Source organism: Balaenoptera musculus, chromosome 3 (genome assembly GCF_009873245.2).
Source record: "Balaenoptera musculus isolate JJ_BM4_2016_0621 chromosome 3, mBalMus1.pri.v3, whole genome shotgun sequence".
Lineage (NCBI taxonomy): Eukaryota > Metazoa > Chordata > Mammalia > Artiodactyla > Balaenopteridae > Balaenoptera > Balaenoptera musculus.
Genome location: NC_045787.1, coordinates 135,709,504 through 135,732,508, shown reverse-complemented (window position 1 = coordinate 135,732,508; position 23,005 = coordinate 135,709,504). Strand labels below are relative to the sequence as shown.

The following is a 23,005-nucleotide window of genomic DNA, read 5'->3' as shown; positions in this document are numbered from 1 at the left end:
AACAAGTTCCCCAGGTGATTCTGATGCTGGTTAGAATTTGAGAAGCATTGGTTTTAAAGGGTTTGGTTAATAGTGTTTTGGTTTTTGTCCGTTTGTTTCATTTCTGATGAAGAACCATTCAAAAAAAAAAAAAATCTAGACATGCACTTCAAGATCATTGTCATAAAATTTCTACCATCCTTTATCCCCACCCCCAGTCATGTGGGGTCGACCAGATGCCCCAGTAGCTTCAAGGTAAAGCCAGAGTCGTATCAAAGAGAGGTCTTACCTGGATCATATCCCTGCCTTCAGTAACAGTGCCTGGGTTGTCCTAGGCAGCCTTTGCTTTCTTTCCCACATCCATCCTGAAGACTAGGAAAGCCAGCAAAGCAGCTCTCAGGGAGGCCTCCACTCTGCCAGATCTCTGGTTGGACATGATGGATTTTCCATTGCTAAGTTATAAGAAAAGCTGGAAGGTGCTTTTGGAGCAAGGATCCCGGGCCTTGGAATTCACAGACTGACAAAAAGAGTTGACAAGAAGCAAGAGGAATACTTCCAACAGGCCTTCCAGAAGGAGTGCAAATACAATTTTACTTCTTGCAATGTTTAAGGATGGCGGTTGCCCTGTGGAGGGAGAGGCGAGATGCCTGCTGAATGACAGTCCATCAGGCAGCCAGGGTATTAATGGCAGGTGAAACTTTCCAAATGAGCACACTGTCAGCCAATCTATTGCTTTAAAAGGTTGGCAATGCGGGAGACCTAACAGCAGCAATGAAGAACTAATCTCATATTGCCAGGTTAAATCAAGTCAGCCTTGCCCATTCCTTTCACTTCTTAGTTACATCAAGCCAGAATACTTTCAATTATCCCTCACTTCCAACTTGTCAGCAGGCATTGGGTAAAATGCAAATAGAACAGTGCCTTTCCCTGGTGGAGAGCGGGAAGTATCATTAAGAATAGCCTCCATTTATTGAGCTCTTCCTCTGTGTTAAGTGCAGTACCTTCATCTTCTCATTTCACAGGGACCGTCTTAGCATCTCCGTGCTCTCTGGTGACGTAGGTGCTATTAAGTCCATTCTATAGCTGGGAACACTGAGTCACAGGAGGTCAGTCACTTGCCAAATTTACATAGCTAATGAATGATAGAACAGGTTTTAAAACCAGACCATTCTGACTCTAAAGACTTTATTATTGTGTTATTTGTCTAACTAGGATAGGAGCCCAGTGGTTCCCTGAGCTTTGGAGTGCCCACCTTAAAATTTTCTAAGTGCTGTTCCAGTGGCAGGGACTGGCCAGGATCAGCAATGCTGTCTGGGAAGGGCACCCTCACCGGGACTAGGACCCCCATGAGCCCTGGGCCCTGTTTCTCCCTTTCAGGGTGCTCTCTGACCCTCTGCCTCTCCTCACCTCCACCCCCATGCATGTAGGGTTGACCAGATACCCTAAGGTGTTGGAAGATTTGCATCTCTGAGCTATCTCAGGGTCCAATGCCCACCCTGAATTCTAGAGGGCAGATTGGCAAGGCGATTGCTCCTGCTGGCTGAAGGAGTGTATGTTTTGCAAGCTTATGTAAGATCAGGCTGCCAGAATAATGCTGGTATGCTGATTTGGGAAACTCAAATTGTTTATATAGATAGGGGCCGGGCAGAAAAATATTAGCCAGGAGCCCCCCACACTTTACTCAGAGTCCTGCAGGAGCTCACCTTAAAACAAAATAACTCCCGAGACAAAACAAATGCTATGGTCGCCATATTTCTTTTTTACTCAAGAATCCCTTTATGCTGCTGGCTAAAACTCAGGAGCCTTTGGCTTTTGCCAGCCCTCAGAGAAGGGTGCCCTCCAGCGCCTCCTGCCCCCTCTTCATTTCCATCACAAAGAGCAGACAGCGCAGGTCTCTCCCTTCTTGCCCCAGCTTGTTGCCTCCTGCCTTCTCGCCAGTGCTTCATTGATTTCCCCACCTCCCCATTGTTAACCCATCTCAAAAATAGCCCTAGGGTATATTGCGTTCACCACCTTAACACCCTGTATTTTTCCTGGGAAAATGAGAATTTGGCAAGTCCCTCACTCTGGATGCGAAACAAACATATATGATGCCAAGAAGACTCACAAAGAAGAAAAGAAGTAGAAATGACTCAGAGACACTTAGTAGGTTACTAGGTACTCACAACTGTTCTAAGGACCTTATGTGGATTATCTTCTCTAATCCTCCCAATGCTCCTTGAAGTATCATCATCATCATCACCATCATCACCATCACCATCCTCCTCATCATGCCTACTTTGTACATAAGGAAGACAGGGCACAGAGAGGGTGATTATCTTGCCTAAAGTCAGTCTGTTAGCAAATACATAAAGTGCATAATCTTAAATATACACCTTGATGAATTTTTATAGACATATTCACTTGTGTAGCCAAGTGGATAAGATGAAGATCTAGAAAATTCTCAGAACCTGAAAAGTCCCCTATATTCTTTTCCAGCTAATGCCTCCCCATAAAGGTGACCACAGTTTCTAACTTTCTACTGTAATTCATGAACTTTGCCTGTTCTTGAGCGTCCTATAAATGAGAGACTATGTAGTCTTCAAAGCCCACGTTTTACTCAGTCCACCCTACGGCCTCCTGACCCACTGAGTGGGGAAGGTGGATTTGGTGGTTGGTAGTCCCTCTCAGCAAACCATGGCCTGGGAAAAGTGGGGCTCATTTTTCAAATCTGAGCTGCTGCCTAGTTCCCAAACCAGTGCTGCATGCACACGCTAGCAGCGCTATCCATGGCGCCTGAAGTGAATTGTGGGAGTCGATTTGTGCCACCCTGTCACAAAATAAAACTAAGAAAAGTAAATTTGGATCCTCCTCTGAAGCCTTTAATGCCCAAGAAAACCGGGGAGTTCATGCAGGTTGTAGAGGGAGTCACTCGCATACCAAGCTGCAGGGAACAAAAGGCACCCAAAACTGACCCAAATGCTTCCATCTGGATTCTCCCAAAGCTGCCCAGTTTACGAAGATCAAAGAGGAAATAAATGAAATAAACCTCCTCTCATTCCTGGAGACTTTGCTTCCGTGTAGGAGTGATGCATGGACTCAGGCAGCCTCCCCGAGACAGAAAAGCTGTGCATGTTTCAGCCAACTCGGAAATATTCAGATGTTTGCGGTGGCTTCTCTGTAACCTCTCTGTTTACCCGTGACCCCCTTCCCCCTGAGTGTAGCATCACTAGTAGGTGTTCAATTAAGGCTTTGAGGTTAAATCTCTTGACTGTTTAGGAGCTCCTCAAAAAGTCTTGCAGAGCAAACTAGGCAGGGGCTGGAAACAGCCGACACAAACCTGCAGCCCACCCAGAAGTGCAACCTTGTGCCAGCAGTAAAGGGCTGAAAGGGGGTTTGAGTCTCACAGGTAAATAGCGTGGTCCTCAGCAGCCTGCCTTGCAGGGAATGAATTCCCAGGCATCTTGTTTCTCATGTTGATTCCTTTTCAGATGTTCATTTCAAACAGCCAAACACTTCCCCAGCTGTAGGAGCAGACAGGCCTTCAGAAGTGATTAAATCTCATGGCTGCTCACGCTTTCCCAGCTTGATGGGTGTCCACTGCCCTGTCTTCAGCCTCCCTTTGGGAAGGAAACATCTCCTCCTTCCGATAATGAAGAAGACAAGGGTGATGATCTCACGGGTTGCCTTTTCCTACTTTTTCTCCAAAGCTGCTGCTCCGCCTCTTGGATAACTTACTCGGCTTCTCTGAGCCTCAGTTTCCAACTCTATAGGGTGGGTGATACCGTGATGCGGGGGATAATACACAGTTTAGTGAGTGCTTACTACACCAGGCGCTCTTCCAAGTCCTGAATATGTAATAACTGCTTTCATCCTCCCAACAGCGCCTTCTAATGTTATCATCTTCTTCATTTTGTACATAAGGAAACTGAGGCACAGAGCAGTTCATTGTCCAAGGTCAGCAGATTGGTAGTCGCTGATCTGAGATTCAAACCCAGATACCCTGATCCAGAGTCTGCAGCTTAAGGGTTGTATTATTCTGCTTTGTAGGGTTACCATGTGGATTTAAATCAAGAATATATGTAAATCCTGTGCAATATATAGCATTTATTATTACCACCCATTATTATGATCTTATCACTATTTGAAGACATAGCATTCTTGCCAAGATGCAACCTACCCATAGCACATACCAGTGAATGACTCTGATCAGGGGACATTCATTTCATTTATTTTTATGTCCAGTTTTTATAAATTGAAAAAGTGGAAAACTTCAGGGAGTTTCTGGTTATAGTAATACCTACTGTTCATTGAACACATACTGTATGCCAGACTGATATTATATCTGTCAACTCCCCATCACATAACCCTATGATATATGCATTGATATCACTCAGTTTTAAAGGCAAAGAAATTGAGTTTCGGCCAGGTTGGTTATCTTTCTAAGCTCACACAGCCAGGGCCTAGAGGATTCCACAGGCCAGGCTCTTACCTCTGACGCTGTATAGATTTTTTGGCTTTTTACCTTGGGAATTCCAATCCAAAGGCTTCAATGTAACATTAACCTGATTTCTGCGTCACGTTGCCAGAACTGTTATGAAAGATTCTCTGATTTTCTTTATCAAAAGCAAGACAAAGAATGCCTAACCTACCGTTCCCAGAAAGTTTCTCCACGTCCATATTTCTCTGAAGTGGCCATTACAATTAGCATATGACGTATGTGTGTGGGACACAGCCAGAGCTATGATTTAGCGTGCGTTCTAACAGAAAGCACCTAGATGATAGGCGGCGGCCACACGTCACAGAGTGGAGTAAATGAGGATGTTTATTAAGCAGATGCAGGACACCACTGTGAGCCGATGGGGAAGGCCTGGGTCACTTTCCCATAACCGCTGAGTCAGAATGGGGCCCTTTTCGAAGACTCTGCAAACCCCTCTCACCAGGGAAAAAGCCAAGCAGACAAACAAATAAGGAGGTGGATAAATAAAAAAATAAATCGTCCAGTGTCACGGGGGGGCTGTGCCGCTTTCATGCCCCTGTTGAATGGAGACATTGGCAGCCTCTCAGGTCCTGAACTGGCAATTCAGAACAGTTTGATTGCCTGCTTGATTGTTTGCGAGATAACTGCAAGATTGTCAGTGACAGGGTAATTTACTGAAGATTGCCATGTCAGACTCCATGCGAGGGGCTTGCTGGCATAAAGATGCGCTTCTCATGACTGACAGGCCACGGGGAGATTGGAGTGCCAGTTTCAAGTTCACAGTGTTGTCTGCAAGTGTTCGGCGGCAGCAGGCCATAATCACGAAACATGATGAGGTCATTACAGGCGCAACGTATGCTCACACTTAGTAATGGATAGAACCCCAAATGCACCATCTCTGGAGCAGGTAAATGTAAATATGTAGGAGGAAATCATTTCTATCCTTTTTATCCCCTTTTTGTTAGCATTTGCCATCTGCTATTGCTGATGTGTTTGTAGGACATCTCCTGCCAGACAGGCCCTTGAATAAAAAGCCTGGAGTCAACAAAACAGTGGGGAAATTTGAGGTCCATGCTTTCGAAGCAGTCACAGTCACAGAAGGAGTAGCAGACTAGAGGGGGTTGGGAGAGGAAAACGTTCAGTGCTTAATAGGCAAGCCTGTCGTAGTTTATTATTCGATCCTGATGTGAGGCCCTCAAGCTGGTTGTATGGAGTGGGTGGGAAAGGGTTGGGGGTGGGAGATGGCACATTCCCAGCTTCAGGAGGAAAAGGCCACCAGAGATGGATGGAACTCCTAATGGGAAGAGGCCGGTGGCCTTAAAGAACTCTATAGTGCTAATCACAGCGGGTTTCTTCTCACCTGAGAAGTTTCTGCAGCGTCTGGATGAAGCACTGCCAACATGTCTCAGCAGGATATTTTTAAATCTGAAGCAGGCATTCCGTGGTGGATTCCTTCTGTCTAATGAAGGCGGTCCATAGAAGGTGATGGTAGAGGCAGAATACGCTGCCTTTTTTTTTTTTTTTTTCTATTCTTTTCTTTTTCTCATTCTGCCAAGGACCCTGGGAGCCACTGGATGATCTGAACGTGGGTCTGAAATGGTACCTCAGCATCATTCTGCTGCTGAGATACAATTCTCCAGCACCGTTTCTTGGGTCTGAGATTTGCGGGCCCCTGGGGGGCACCCGATTCAACCAGCACATCCGGCTGAAGTGCTCAGAGCCATGACTTTGAAAGCCTCTAAATTTCAAGCATACGTGCCTGCTCACCCTCCTGTGTCTGCGTTTCCAGAAAATTTTGTAAATCTAAATGTGTTACGAGGCACACGAGCAACATTTGCCCATGTGGAAAATGAGAGGCTAGTTTTAGTAATTTAAAGCCGAGCAGAACACACAACCTCCTGATTTGTTTGTTTGCTAAAATGAAAGTAATGCATTAAAATCATTGTACATTAATTGCTAAATTACAGTGGAACTTTAGTGAAATTAAATATTTCAATTTCATTAGTGGAACCAAACGTAAAGGGTAATGCCAAAAAATTACACTGTAGTAAATTTAAAGCACACAGCCAGGCCTCTGATTCAGCGTTCCAGTTCAAGTGTTTGTCAAGTCACAGCCCAGGGTTGGAGTGCATGTTTCTGTGATGCTAATTATGGCCCCAAAATGCCTCGCTATCAAATCAAGGAGTTACATGTAAGCAAGTTACTCTCCAAGCTCCTACACTGTGTATTCAATCAATTCCCAGCAGAGTGAAGAAGGGTTGGCTAACTAATCCATTCTAATAGGAATTCTAAGGAGCAAACACTGCCCTAAACACCCCCATCCTCAGCCCTAACAGACATGTGAGGAATGGGAAACAGTCATTTACTCATTCAACAAACATTTGTTGAGTGCCTGATTCCATGGTTGGCACTAAGCGAGGCATGAATATAAAAACGAATACGACACTGTTCTTTTCAAAGAGCTCATTTTCCAGACAGGAAGGCAAGCATACGGAGACAATTAATTCTAGTACAAGGAAGTTGGCTTTAACAGCGGTTTCTAGTATTTCTTGTGCGTTAGAATCACCTGAGAATCATGTTTAAAGTGCAGACTCCAGGACCTGCTCCTGGAAGCTGTGCTGGGGGAGGTCTGGGGTAAGCCCTTGATTCTCCCCACAGGATTGTGATGCAAAACCATTCTCTGAGAACCGTTCTCTGACTCAGGGACACACAGAACGGGAATAGCTAACCTAGCCGGGGCATCATCAGGAAGGCTTCCTGGAGGAGGCCACACCTAGTCTGGGTCTTAAAGGATGAGTCATAATCTGTTTCCTCCACTATACTGTCAGCTCCTTAAGGACAGACACCAACATTCTTTGTTCCCTGTTTTATTTCCCGAACAGGGATGGAACTCAAATATTTGTTGAAGCGTAGATGAATAGGAATCAGCTCAGGAAAGAGATGGAGGGGCAAGAATCTAGGCAAATAAATCAGAATGTTCAAAGTCCTGCAGGTATGGGGAAGGTAGTTCCAGAAGCAATTGGGGAAACTAATGGCTCAGTTTGTGGGTGCTCAAGCTAAAGCCATTTCTCCACATTTCCTGGAAAATGTCAAACTCATCACCCTGGTTCTCCCACTCACTAGTCAGCAGTACCCTCCCTGGCTTAGAGGGAGAAGGGACGGAATGCTTTTCTGCATTAGAGCAAGATTTAAGGAATCCCATGCATTTTGATGACTTGCACACCCATTAGCACGGGCCCCTGAGATCTGGCAACAGGTTAATTTTTTTGCGCTATGTTGTTTAAGAGCAACGTGTTTGTCTTTATTGCCGACCACTCAAATAATACTTGCTCACGATAGAAAAAGTAGAAATTCCAGAAAAATACAAGAAAGAAAAAGAGAGAAACACCCTAATCTACTACCTGGGGATAACCATTTGTCTGCATTCTCAATTATTTCCTTTCAGTCTTTTATTTCCTGTGAGTATATAGTGGAATTATACTAGGCTTGTTGTGTGAAACCTGCCAATTCAGACCGTTGGGAAGGGTTGAGGCTGCTCGGGACAAAGGTGTTAGCATCTCAAAGCAGCTTTGTGCCATGAAATCTGCTGACCCCTGGCTCTGTGTCTGCCCTTCCAGATGGCCTGGTGGACTGCCTGGACCCCGACTGCTGCCTGCAGTCAGCCTGTCAGAACAGCCTGCTCTGCCGGGGCTCCCGGGACCCCCTGGACATCATTCAGCAGGGCCAGACAGACTCACCCGCAGTGAAGTCCTTCTACGACCGCATCAAGCTCCTGGCCGGCAAAGACAGCACCCACATCATTCCTGGAGACAACCCCTTCAACAGCAGGTAGGCGCCCTTCTGTCCCCGCAGGTGGCTGAGGTCGCTGCTTCCCTTCCTGTCCGAGCAGGAGGAAGTGCTCCTGGTTTTTCTGTGGGCTTAGTTGGCCTGGAAACTACCCCATGGGAGCAGCTCCCTGCTCTGGTTCATAGACGGCCCTTTCCTTTCTGTGGGTCAAGCTCCAGAACAGGGTCCTGGTCCCTCTATGGGATTTGGCCACCTGCAACCCAGAACCTGCTTAGAGACACCTGTCGATTGCCTGGTTTCTAGATCATTTTTATGATCTGTTATTTTATGACATTATTGTTATATTAAATCTCCTTTTAGAATACCTCTCATTGTGGCTCTTGTTCGATCATCACTGAAATATTTCATTCAACAGAGTATTTTTTAAAAGCAGTTATAAACTTAATAACACAACTTACCATTTGTGGCATCTTAGAGTCAAGATGATGCCAGTTGCTAGAATTTATTGAACGCCTGTGATGAGCTAGAGACTTGAAGTAGATTGGCTCTAATCCTCACAGTCACCCGCCCCATCAGTTGCATCTGCTAATTGCCTGCTTTGTGCTAGGCATTGTGCCAGTGCGTGTCCCCTTCTCATTCCAAAATGGCGGGGGGTGGGGGTGGGATGGGGGTTTCTCTTGAGTTTCCATTTGCTCTCAGTTGCTAATTTGAGGCTTATGAATATTCTAGAGGCAAATTCTGGATTTATTTTGTAATCAGCTTGGCCTCTTCTCCCCACCCCCCCCACCCAGGGCAGGTTAGAAGTGTACCCCTGGAGAACAAAGCAAGGGGAAGAGTTGGCTTTGAGATACCCCCTGGCCCGTTCTGTCTTCTAGGCACTGTTTCTGATTCTGAGGGTGGAAGGAAGGATAGGAGAGGCAGAGATCTTCTTCAGGCCTGCCTGCACATCTCTGATCTCACTCTGGGTCGGACTGGGTCCAGATAACGCTGGTGTCCGCATTTGGGAGGATGGTGGGTGTGATCTTCTTGGGGGCACCTCTTCTCATGGAGAAATAAGAACCGGGCACCTCTAGGAACTAGGAACTTGTCCCTGCCCCCTTACCCTCTGACAGCCCTCTTCATGCCATCTTTCTCTTAGTTTTCTTCATCCTCACTTAGGTCTGGGCAGACCCTGAAGCAACTCGGGAAATAACACTGCTTAAGCAGGCTTCTCGCTGACGAAGGAAATACCAGACTTTACTTCTTAGAGGAGCCCTTACCTTTATAAGTGATTATCTTGGAGCCCCCCTCATTAGACTTTGGGGAGGAAACATCATCAGGCCATGACTGAGACTCCGCTCCTCCCTGGGAGAGCCTGGTGAGGGTGGGATGGGGAGGTGGTGGGTAATGGTACAGCCAATTAATTCTACAGCCCCTTAGAACTCTCTGGGAAACTGTGCAGCCCCAATTCCTGGCAGCTCTTTGACTATGAGGGTTCTTAATGAGGTCACCTTAGGCCAGCAACTTTAGCCTCTCTCTGTTCTGGTTTTACTAAAAATAAAATAGAAAAGAAAAAAATAATCTCAGCCCTTGTCTATTTCAGCCCCCGACACCCTCTAGCTGTGTCATGTTAGGCAAGTTATTTAACCTCAAACTTTATTTTCTTGATTGTTAAAATTAAATTAATACGTACAGATTATACTACACACAGTAATATTATTTTAATATGAGTAACCCTCAAAAAAATAAACCACAGATCTCGGAACAAAAAAAATATTTTCTCTGCTTATTAAATCCCAGTTCTGGGACAGGGATCGTGTAGGTATGTTTCTTTTTAATTATGAACATAATTCCCATTGCCAGAGGCTCATGACAGGCCCTTGCACTAGTCCATAAGCATTTCGGTGAGGTTTGCATACAGTTTGCTTATACTGTAAGGGCATCTTTCAAAGGCTCGTGCTCTGTTTCAGTCGGCTTCCTATTAACATTTTATAATTTCTACCCTAAATCCAGTAATTTCCTCATCTCCTCTTCATACTCTTTCTTCACCTGTGCCTTGAAAATCAATCTTATCCTCCTCACCAGTAGTTACCACTCCCAGAAGGCACCCTGAGTTAGAGGCAGGATGTAGGGGAGCAGGCAGGGACTCCAGAATATTTGGTAGACTATACCAGCCCCAGAGATCTGGGCAAAAGAAGCTTGCTTTAGAGAAAGCTTCTCTGAAGCTCTGAAGGTGGCAATCAATAGCACCACCCAAATGAGCCCACGCTCCAGCGTGTCGGCTTGGATCCATAATTCGGAAATGCAAAATGTTACTCCAAGACATAGGTTGAAGTTCACCAAGCATGTGAATTTCAGTGCATTATCCTCTGACAAATAATGAAAGACAAAGCTAGGAGTAAAAAAGAGCTTAATTCAAGACTTCTAAGAAGGCGTTTCCCCTAGATAATGGCATACAAAAATAACTAAAATGCCTGGACTCCACCACTATAATTTATAGAGCAGATCTCACTATCTAGATAATGTGATAATTGTTACACACCAATAATCATAAATAGAAACGAACTGATAGCATGTCTTAGCTGAATCTTTTCTGCAAATTGACTGCCTAGAGACGATAGGAAGCCAGCAGCAATGAAGAATTAGGAAAATAGAGGGTAGAAATCACAGGCAACCCAGCTCTCTTTATTCCTATGGCACTCTGCAAAGTCTTATGCTACAGGAATGATTTAAAAGAAATAACAGTTGTATAAAAAGTGGAGGGGAAAAATACTCCACTGTGGGATGTACTCCCAATTTTGTTTTCTCATCACAAGCAGCTTGTACCTTGTGGTCATCAACACACATCATTGATTTTAAAATAGTGTCTAGGAAGGCCTGAAAGAAATCTTAGTCTGAGCTAAGATAAGGAAATGGAATTGAACGAAAGAATTATTTTCATAAATTAGTTTTCCACTTTCAAAAGACTGTAGCATTGTGGTTGGAACCAGCTAAAAATGGAATTCATTTGTTAGGCAGCCAGTAGCAGACAATTAGAGCTGTCAGTGGAACAGCCTAAACCCTCCTGGGATCATCAAGGGGTCAGAGTTGAACAGTTGGGGGGATTGCTAATAAAAAGAGAGGTGCTTGGAGAGAGCATTCTTCCAGTTTTTGGTTCACCTGGGACTGCAGAAATAAGTGCATTCCAAAAATTGAGCAGACTTGGACAAGATTCTGGCAAAGAACGGGTCAGCTTTATTACCTGGTCCAGAAATTGGGAGTGTGTCCAAGAATCTGGACGCCTGAGAACCTCTCTGCCTTCGCCAACTTGCCCAGTGGCTTGAAGGCCAACAATACAGCTGCAAACCTGCCTGGTAGGCTGGAAACTTGGTACAAAAATGGAACTTCTCATTAGCCCATTTCTCTATGAAGTCAGGAGAATTCAGGTGAAGGGAGGCGTGTGCATTCTCTCTCCATGGATTTTGAGTAGACTATTGTGGCATCTCTGTTGCTTTATGGGATTTCCCAGAAGGAGCTGGTTGAATGCTGGCATCTTTGGGAAAGTTCTAATTACTATGATCTGGAGAGAGGGGGGCTTTCTCTCATGGTGGCAAAATGTTGAGAGGTATATACCACCTCCCCGCTCCCCTGCCCCGAATCCTGGTAGCAGGAATTTGATGTAAGAGAAATACATAGTTACACGGGATCCAGAATCCAAGATAGTTCTACCAGAAAAAAAAAAAAAAAAAATTCTCTAATGTTCTCTTCTCCTCAGGATGCCATGGATTGTGAGAAATTTTGCTCTTAAAGGGCAACAAAAAAAATCATGTATGTATATGTCCCAGCCTCATAAAAAACCTTTGTGTGCTCCCACCCCCTAAACCCCCACGCCCTCTGTCATCCCAGCCTGGAGGAGAAGAGTAACAGTGCCTTCCTCCACAGCCAAAAGAGGAAAAGAGTAGGCAGATGGGGAAGCTCTCACCCGAGGATAATACTCTCCGTGCCAGGCTAAGGCACAAACATGAGTGATGAGGGGCAGCCTGAAGCTCGGGCCAAGCAAAAGGCAAGTGATATCAAGAAATGGAGTGAGGCTGAGGGCAGAGGGAATGTGCACAGGGGACCCCATCGCCCAGCAGAGTGACTGAAGATGCTGCCCATGGATTTCACCCCAGACTGTTCCTCGGGGAACACCAGCATTGAGACATCCCTCTGGCCCACATCTCTCATTGAGATGTGCTCGTGTGAAGCCAGAAGTTCATGTTTAAAGGTCTCATCCTTGCCTTAGGGATCAGATGAGGATGAGGGGGTGGGGCAATGGGGAAGGGGAACGCGACGACACCCCCTTGTCCCCTTGTTCTCCTGCCTGGGGCTCAAAAGCTTGTGTTTCTCTTTCTCTCAGCTTGGTTTCTCTCATCCGAGGCCAAGTAGTAACTACAGATGGAACTCCCCTGATTGGTGTGAACGTGTCTTTTGTCAAGTATCCAAAATACGGCTACACCATTACCCGCCAAGATGGCACGTAAGTAGCTTTGTGGGGCTCCACTTACTTAGGACTGAGGCTGCAAAGAGACAGATGGTGCTGTTGGCTTGGAACCACGTGCCGCCCCCTTGTGGACTGGACTGGGGGGGAGACCCACCAGGCCAGATCTCTAGGGAGAATCCCCCCCTATATATATATATATATATATATATATATATATATATATATATATATATATATATATATATATATATATATATATATATATATATATATATATATATATATATATATATATATATATATATTAGTATGGTCTCAGAAATGGAAAATAACTAGAATGGCCAACCTCTCCAGGGCTGCCCACAGCAATGCTTTTTCCATGGCAGGTAAATGCTTTTGTGTGTGTTGGTGTTGAGTGTGGCGGAGGCCAGAAGGAAGGGAGAGTAGGTCTTGGAACCTCACTCCTATTTTATTTTAAATCACAGGCAGTGCAGGGTGACAAGGACCCACATGCCACAGTGTCCTGTGGTGAAACCCTTCTGCTTTCATCTGTGGCTTTCGGAGTTGCGTTATTTTCGCTGCTGTTTTGAGGGGGTGGGATGTAATCAGAGAAGCCTAATTAGATACATTTAGCCGTCACCCTGCGGCGTGAAGGAGGCAACCTTTCCCTATTATCTTATGATTGAAAACCCGCACCCATGCAGCCGCCACCAAGATGAAAGCTCTGTCGTTTCCTTAATCCGTTGGGCATGGACTTGAAATTTAAAGAAAAAGATAAAAAGAAGAAACGCAATCTGTGGGAAGAGGAAAACAACTCACCCACCCTAGGCTTAAAACACACACAGACATACTATTGTATTCTATTCCAAATGAAAGAGGAGACGGTTGATGTAAATCTGATGCAACACTTTTTCTATGAAACCGGAACCTGGAAAATCATAAACGTATCATGTGCTGTGAATCTTGCCTTTCTCTGGTGAAGAATCTGGTCTTTTTTCCTCATGTCCTAAGGTAGCCTTGCAGGTAGTTTCAAAAATCACCAGCCCACAGTAGCCCTGTCCTCCTATTTTCACCTCTGAAACCAAATATTCTCGGTATTCACTAGGTGCAGGCAGTTCTAATTAGCTGAAAGCACTAGGACTGTGAAGGTGTACCATGCCGAGCTGCCTCGGTGCTTGTTCATTCTTAGAAGACAGTGTTCTTGCCCTGTAAGTCCTGTGACGACACCAGAGGACACTTCTGAGTCCTTGGTCTGATGTTTCTCCCCACCTTATGCTGCCCCATCCCTCTCAGCTGCTTCCTGACTAATTATCGCCTAAATCCACTTCCCAGCTCATCTATCCAACCTCATGGATCGGTGATTCTTCAGCTTGTCCAGGTAGCAAAGCCCTGGAAGTCACAGGATGTGTTTGGAAATGCTCCGAGGAATCCCACAATCTGTTGTGTAGTGGTGTGTGCCACAGACGTGGGTGGTTTGATGCTATCAGCCCAACGAGGAACAATTTCACTTCAAAACATTTGACTCTCCTGTACCCTATACAAAACCATCCCCGGGCATCCCTGGTGGTGCAGTGGTTAAGAATCTGCCTGCCAATTCAGGGGACACGGGTTTGAGCCCTGGTCTGGGAAGATCCCACATGCCGCAGAGCAACTAACTCCGTGCACCACAACTACTGAAGCCCTTGTGCCTAGAGCCCGTGCTCCACAACAAAGAGAAGCCACCACAATGAGAAGCCCGCGCGCTACAACCAAGAGTAGCCCCCGCTCGCCGCAACTAGGGAAAGCCCATGCGCAGCAACGAAGACACAATGCAGCCAAAAATAAATTAATTAAAAAAAAAGAGTCCCCAGCGGCGTGCATGTCCCAAAATAAAATATAAACAAATTAATAGAATAAACTCTTCCACCATGATATTTACCTTAATAGTCGTGTGTTCCATGTTCACTCATTTTATGTCTATTGAAAAACACTAAAAGTGTTACCAAAATTCAGTGAAGCCAGTGAGTCCATATATTTTCATTGAGTTTTTACTGTGATCCAGGAACTCTGCTAGTTGCTGGGGATTCTGAAGTGTATACAAGGGAGTACCACTGTCCTCAAAGAGCTGAGATCCCAGTGGAGGAGTAAAGCACAAAATTGAGAGACTTCTCTCCATCAACGTTCTTTTCCATTAATTGGGGAAGAACTACCTTTATTTTACTTTACTAGTAATACACTTCCATCCAGCTCTGGAGGAAAACAGGAATATAGTTTAAGAACGATTGTCAAAAATATCAGAAATAGTAAGAACCATTTCATCCAAATGCCAAATAAATTTGTGTTTTGGAAAAAAATATCAGAAACAAGGCAAAATGGATGAAGGGGGTTAAAAAGTCCACACTTCTAGTGATAAATAAGTCCTGGGATGTATGTATAACATGGTGACTATAGTTACTAATACCATATTGTATATTTGAAGGTTGCTGAGACAGATCTTAAAAGTTTTTAGCACAAGAAAAAAAAATTGTAACTAGGTGTGGTGATGAATGGATTTATGGTGGTGATCATTTCACTATATATACAAATATCGAATTATGTTGTACACCTGAAACTAATATAATGTCATATGTCAATTGTATCTCAAAAAAAGTTAAGGTTCTGTGAAACCAAAAAAAAAAAAAAAATCAGAAACAGTACAGGTTGATGAAAAGAAAGCTTTCATGAGCCCCTCCCTGTGTCCTAGAATCGAATCATTGTAACTCCACGATGTAGTGAAGACTCCTATTAGCCTAGGGCGATGCTAAATGCTTTACACCAGGGCGGGGGTGGGGGGGTGGGGGGGGGTGGGTAGGAGGGGGACACACATTTTCTGTAAATGGCCAGATAGTATCTATTTTAGGCTTTGATGCCATATGGTTCCTGTTAAAACTACCAGGCTCTTCCACTGTAGGTCAGAAACAGCTGGAGAGGATAAGCCAATCAATGGGCGTGGCTGGGATTCCAATAAAACTTTTTAGCAAAACAGGTGGTGGGCTGGCTTTAGCTCATGGGCGGAGTCGGCTGACCCCTACTTTGAATTCATCACAGTATTTCATCCTCTCAGCCACACCGTGACATCGGTATAATTATTCCCATTTCACAGATGAAAAAACGGGGGCTGAGAGAGGGTTAGCACCTTGCCCACAGTCACACAACTAGTAAGTGGTAGAGTTTGGGTTCCCACAAAGCCCATGTTCTTCTCCTGCCTGCTCTGCCCCTCCCACTGCCTTCAGCCTGGAGGTCAGAGCACCTACCTGGTCTGCAGGTGAGTTCACCCCTCTCAGTGAGCTCACTTACCCCCTCTCCAGGTTTGACCTGATCGCCAATGGCGGCGCCTCCTTGACCCTGCACTTTGAGCGAGCCCCGTTCATGAGCCAAGAGCGTACCGTGTGGCTGCCGTGGAATAGCTTTTATGCCATGGACACTCTGGTGATGAAGACAGAGGAGAACTCCATCCCCAGCTGTGACCTCAGTGGCTTTGTCCGGCCGGATCCAATCATCATCTCCTCCCCTCTGTCCACCTTCTTCAGCGCTGCCCCTGGGCAGAATCCCATCGTGCCTGAGACCCAGGTAGGAGCACCGGGTACCAGGGTGGGACTCTCAATACTGCCCTGACCCAAACTGGCTGGCTGACTTCCTCCCACCATCTCTCTCTGCCTGGATACGCCAGAAACTAATATTAAGGGGGAGGGACAAAAAGCAAGAACGCAGTAGAATTTGTAGTCACTGGAGAGAAAACTGAATCTCTCCTGGACATTCCAGGTGTTTCCAGACTTTGGCAGTCACTGGAGCTTTGAATAGAATAAAAACAATACACATATGTGCAACCCACCTGCAAATTGCTTTTTATTCCTGTTAGTCACAGAGATACATGATAAGAGGCGCTTTAATGATCTACATCGGTGTTACGACAGAGGGCATATTACATTATTGCCTCCCTGTTGCTTTATAGCAATTGTCGGTGGAAGTTGCAGGTTCATATAATTACAGCCTCTTGTGGCCTCCTTGCATGCAACTAGCAATAAAGCCTGCTGTTCTTATTTACATCTTTTGCCAACAGCGTGGTTTTAAAAAGAAACACAACAGTGACCAAGAATAATTATTAATCCAAAAATCATAACCTCAGCCACTTTGCTCCGTAGTGCAGGATAAAGTTTCGGTTGTTGGGGGTTTTTTTTCTCTCTTCTCGGCCATGGAAAGTGGTTCTTGCACTCCCCCGTAAGGCGTGATGCTTTGGTGAGGGTGGTAGCAGACAGGTAGCCTTGGGTTACAAGCAGCCCAGCTGCCGGGGTGCCTTTGATGCAGTGTATCTACCTTGCGTTTCCTCTCCAGGTTCTTCATGAAGAAATTGAGCTCCCTGGTTCCAACGTGAAGCTTCGCTACCTGAGCTCCAGGACCGCAGGCTACAAGTCGCTGCTGAAGATCACCATGACCCAGTCCACGGTGCCCCTGAACCTCATCAAGGTTCATCTGATGGTAGCTGTAGAGGGGCACCTCTTCCAGAAGTCATTCCAGGCCTCTCCCAACCTGGCCTACACCTTCATCTGGGACAAGACAGATGCCTATGGCCAAAGGGTCTACGGACTCTCTGACGCTGTTGGTATGTTTCAGTTTCAACCCCTTATTGATTCTTGGATTTCGGCATGCATTAAATCAACCTGTATTTATTGAGTTCCTAGTACGTGCCAAGAACTATTCTAGTAGCTAGGGAGGCAGTGGTCCATAAGCAGACAAGCGTCCTCTTCCGTGGACTTCCTATTCTACTGGGGGATCGAAATAATAAACACAGCCTGGACAAGAAAATATCAAGCAGCGTTAGGTGCTAATATGAAAATAAAAATGTGTTGTATACTGAGGAAGAGGGGCAACGGTGGGTGGGCCTTCAGGGAAGGTTCCTCAGCAGGTGATGTTTAAACAGAGACTTGAATGAAAAGGAGCCGTGTGAAAATCAGGAAAAGAGCATTCTTTTCCTGGCAGAAAAAGAGAAGAGCGAGGTGTTTTTGAAGGACAAAGATAGGCCAGTGTGGCTGGAATGTAGTGCACAGGGAGACTATTTGAGATGGGGAGAGAGGTGGGCAGGGGCTCGATCATGTTCCAGAGAGAACACTCTCAGGTGGCACAGAACCAGAAAACCAGAAGACGGAGCTAGAGGGGGGCTGAAAGCCACGTGCTGTGCTTCAGGCTTTGCCTCTGAGGGAATCACGTGATTTCCCACTTGGGAAAGACCACCATAAGAGAAGGGTCATATCGTTATCGGTCTTTGAAGAGTTGTGAGCTGTGGATTCATATCAACCTACCCAGTATATTTTCTTACTTGTAAAAAGCTGTCTGGGATTAATTAAAATCCAGAATCCTGTATTTTCTTCACCAGTAGGCTTGTGGTTTTCAAGAACTGCAGTCAGTTACCAAAATAAGAAACCAGCAAACTCAGAAATTTTCACCGTAATTGGCAGCCAGTGTTTATCAGACACTCCCTTGCTGCAGAGCATTGTGCTAAATCCTTTGTCTTGGGTGACCTCTCAATAACCCTATCAAGTAGACCCTCTCATAATCCCCATTGTGCAGATGGGACAAGAGGGAGAGGGTAAGCAAGTTGCCTAAAGTCACAGCCCTAGCACGCTACACATGCTCAGAATATGGCCCTTGTGGTCTGCTTCGTCAATGGGTGGAGTTAATAACTTAAAGACAGTAGTAAGTTATTGGAGTAACGAGTGCATTTAAATATAAACAGTGGCTAATTTAATAAATATTATGTCAGGCTTTAGCCAATATCAAAATGATAGCCAACATCAAAAAGAAGACTGAATATCATAATGCACCGCATGTACTCCAGCTCCTACCATTATCAACACATCTTGTTTCTTCCTTACCTTCATCCACTCCTCTGCCTCCCATATTTTTCTGAAGCAAGTCCCAAACATCAAATCATTTCATCTGTAGTATATCAGAGTGTATCTCTAAAAAACACTTTAAAAGCCTAACAACAATATCACAACAAAGAAACACAATAAGTTCTTAATGTCGAATAGCCAGTCATTGTTCAATATTTCAGTTGCCTTATGAGTATCATAAAATAAAGTAGTACTTTATTTGTTTGAATCAGAATCCAAATAAGATCTACCTTTTGCAACAAATTTTTTGTTATTATATAGTTTTCAGGTTTACAGCATTATAATTCGACATCTGTATACACTACAAAGTAATCACCACCACAACTGTAGTTAGTACCCATCACCATACAGCTGACCCCCTTCACCCATTTTGCCCACCCTCCAAACCCCTTCCCCTCTGGTAACCACTAATCTAATCTCTATATCTCTGAGTTTGTTTTTGTTTTATTTTGTTTGTTCATTTGTTTTGTTTTTTTAGATTCCACATATGAGTGAAATCATTCAGGATCTGTCTTTCTCCTTCTGACTTATTTCACTTAGCATAATACCTTCAAGGCCCATCCACATTGTCACACTGGCAGGCTTTCATTCTTTTTATGGCTGAGTAGTATTCGATTGTCTATATATACCGCAATTTCTTTATTCATTCATCCATCAGTGGACAGTTAGGTTGTTTCCATATCTTAGCTATTGTACATAATACTGCAGTGAACATAGAGGTGTATATATTTTTTGAATTAATGTTTTGGTGTCCTCTGGATATATACCAAGAAGGGAATAGCTGGGTTCTCTTAAATTTTTTTAATCTGTGGTTTTCCCTTTCATCGCTAGCTCATTTTTCCCAGCTTTACTGAGAAATAATTGACATACATCACTGTATAAATTTATGACCTACAGCATGATAGTTGATTTACTTATATTGTGAAATGATTAGCACAATAGATTCAGCTAGCATTCATCTTCTCATAAAGATACAATAAAAAAGAAGAGAAAAAAGGAAAATTGTGATGAGAACTCATAGGATTTAGTCTTTCAACAACTTTCCTGTATATCATACAGCAGTATTAACTATAGTCATCATGTTGTACATTACATCCCTAGTACTTATTTATCTTGTATCTGGGAGTTTGTACTTTTCCACCACCTTCATCCAATTTCCCTGTTCCCCACTCTCTGCCTCTGGTAAACCTCAAGTTTGGTATGTTTTTCTATGAGTTTGTTTTGGTTTTAGTTCCACATATAAGTGAGATCATACAGTGTTTGGCTTTCTCTGTCTGACTTATTTCACTTAGCATAATGCCTTCAAGTTCCATCATGTTGTTGCAAATGGTAGGATTTCCCATTTTTTATGGCTCAGTAATATTTCATTGTGTGTGTGTGTGTGTATATACATATATATATACATATATATGCACACACACATATGTATATATGTATGTGTGTGTATATATATGTATATACTATGTATATGTATACATATACATATATATATATATATATATATATATATATATATATATACACACACACATATACATACTACAGTTTCTTTATTCATTCATCCATCAGTGGACACTTACATTGTTCCCATATCTTGATTATGCTGCTATGAACATGGGAGTGCAAATATCTCTTTGACATAGTGTTTCCATTTCTTCAGATATATTCCCAGAAGTAGAATTGCTGGATCATATGGTACTTTAATTTTTAATTTTTCAGGAACCTCCATACTGTTTCCAGTCCCACCAACGTTGCACAACGGTCCCCTTTTCTCCACATCCTCACCAGCATTTGTTATCCCTTGTCTTTTTGGTGGCCATTCTAATAGGCATGAGGTGTTTTCTCATTGTGCTTTTCGTTTGCATTTCCCTAATGACCAGTGATGTTCAGCATTTTTTCATGTATCTGTCAGCCTTTTGTGTATCTTCTTTGGAGAAATGTCTATTCAGGTCCTTTGCCCATTTTTTAATTGGATTATTTGGGTTTTTTTGCTATTGAGTTGTGTAAGTTCTTTATGTGTTTTGGATATTAACTCCTTATCAGATCTACGATTTGCAAATATTTTTCCCATTATATAGGTTGTTTTTTCACTTTTATGGTTTCTTGTGCAGAAGCTTTTTAGTTTGATGTAGTCCCACTTGCTTATTTTCGATTTTGTTACTTGTGCTTTAGGTATCATAGCCAAAAAAATCATTACCAAGACCCATGTCAAGGAGCTTTATTCCTGTTTCCTTATAGTTTCAGGTCTTACATTTAAGTATTTAATCCATTTTGGGTTAATTTTTGTAAGTGGTATAGATATGGGTCCAGTTTCATTCTAGTACATGAGAATATGCAATTATCCTGGCACCATTTATTGAAAAGACTGTCTTCTTCCATTGAGTATTCTTGGCTGCTTTGTCAAATATTAGTTGACCATATATGCATGGGTTTATTTCTGGGCTGTCAGTTCTATTCCAATTGTCTCTTTGTCCGTTTCTATGCCAGTACCATACAGTTTTGATGACTATGGCTTTATAATATAGCCTGAAATCAGGAAGTATGAGGCATCCTGCTTTTTTCTGCTTTCTCAGTATTTCTTTGGCTACTCGGAGTCTTTTGTGGTTCCATATAACTTTTAGGAGTGTTTTTTTCTACTTCTGTAAAAAAATGCTATTGGAATCTTAATAGGAATTACATTGAATCTATAAATGGCTTTTGGTAGTATTGACATTTTAACACTCTTAATTCTTCCAGTCCATGAACACAAGATACCTTCCATTTATTTGTGTTTTCTTTGATTTCTTTCAATGTCTTGTAGTTTTCAGAGTAGAGATCTTTCACCTCCTTGATTAAATGTATTCCTAAGTATTTTTTGATGCTATTATAAATGGAATTTATTTATTTTATTTCTTATTCAGAAAATTCATTGTTGGTGTATAGAAATGCTACTGGTTTTTGTATGTTAATTTTGTATCCTGTGGCTTTACTGAATTTACTGATTAAGTCTTAACATTTTTTTTTTTGAGTCTTTAGGATTTTCTATATATAAAATCATGCCACTGGCAAATAGGGACAATTTTACTGCTTCCTTTCCAGTTCTTATTTATTTTTCTTCCTGATTACTCCAGTTAGGACTTCTAATACTATGTTGACTAGGAGTGGTGAGAATGGGCACTCCTGTCTTGTTCCTGATCTTAGAGGAAAAGCTTTCAACAGTTTTCCATTGAGTATGATGTTAGCTGCAGGCTTGTCATATATGGCCTTTATTTTGTTGAGTTGGGTTTTTTCTATGCCTATATTGTTCAGAGTTTTTATCATGAATGGATGTTGAGTATTGTCAAATGCTTTTTCTGCACCTCTTGAAATAATCGTATGATTTTTTCTTTTATCCTGTTAATTGGATTATCACATTGATTAAGTTGCATATGTTGAACCATCCTTGCATCCCAGAGATAAATCCCACCGGATCATGGTGTATGATCATTTTAATATGCTGCTGAATTTGATTTGCTAGTATTTTATTGAGAATTTTTGCATCTGTACTTATCAGGGATACTGACCTGTAGTTTTCTTTTCTGATAGTGTCCTTTTCTGGTTTTGGTATCAGGGTAATGCTGGCCTTGAAAATGAGGTTGGGAAAGTGTTCCCTCCTCTTTGATTTTTTGGAAGAGTTTGAGAAGGATTGGTGTTGATTCTTCTTAAAATGTTTGGGAAAATTCATTAGTGAAGCCATCTGGTCCTAAGCTTTTCTTCATTGGGAGATTTTTGATTACTGATTCAATCTCTTTACTAGCAATTGGTCATTCAGATTTTCTATTTCTTCCAGACCAGCAATTGGTCGTTCAGATTTTCTATTTCTTCCAGACCAGCAATTGGTCATTCAGATTTTCTATTTCTTCCTGATGCAGTCTTGGTAAGTTGTATGTCTTTAAGAATTTTTCCATTTCTTCTAGGTTGTTCAGTTTGTTGGTGTATAGTTATTCAGAGGAGCCTCTTATGATCCTTTGTATTTCTGTAGTATAAATTATTAAATAATGTGTCCTTATTCATTCATAATTTTGTTTATTTGGGTCTTCTCTGTTTTTTTCCCTAGGTAGTCTAATTAAGGGTTTGTCAATTTTGTTTATCTTTTTAAAGAACCAACTCTTTGTTTGGTTAACATTTTCTATTGTTTTTCTCTTTTCTATTTTATTCATTTATGCTCCAATATTTATTATTTCCTTTATTCTGCTAACTTCGGGCTCAGTTTGTTCTTCTTTTTCTAGTTCCTTAAGGCACAAAATTAGATTGTTTATTTGGGATCTTCCTTAATGTAGGTGCTTATTGCTATGAACTTCCCTCTTAGAACTGGCTTTTTTTTTTTTTTTTTTTTTTTATTTTATTTATGGCTGAGTTGGGTCTTCGTTTCTGTGCAAGGGCTTTCTCTAGTTGTGGCAAGCGGGGGCCACT

The 23,005-nt window shown here is 43.0% G+C and overlaps 1 protein-coding gene across 1 annotated transcript in view; it reads left to right on the top strand.

Annotated features, from left to right (window-relative positions):
• Positions 1 to 23,005, top strand: part of TENM2 (teneurin transmembrane protein 2) — a 463,195-nt gene that overhangs the window by 354,929 nt on the left and 85,261 nt on the right. Inside the window, exons 13-16 of the mRNA XM_036847957.1 lie at positions 8,056 to 8,266; positions 12,582 to 12,701; positions 15,992 to 16,253; positions 17,016 to 17,283. Coding sequence (XP_036703852.1) covers positions 8,056 to 8,266; positions 12,582 to 12,701; positions 15,992 to 16,253; positions 17,016 to 17,283 — 861 coding nt within the window. The remainder of the gene's footprint in view (positions 1 to 8,055; positions 8,267 to 12,581; positions 12,702 to 15,991; positions 16,254 to 17,015; positions 17,284 to 23,005) is intronic.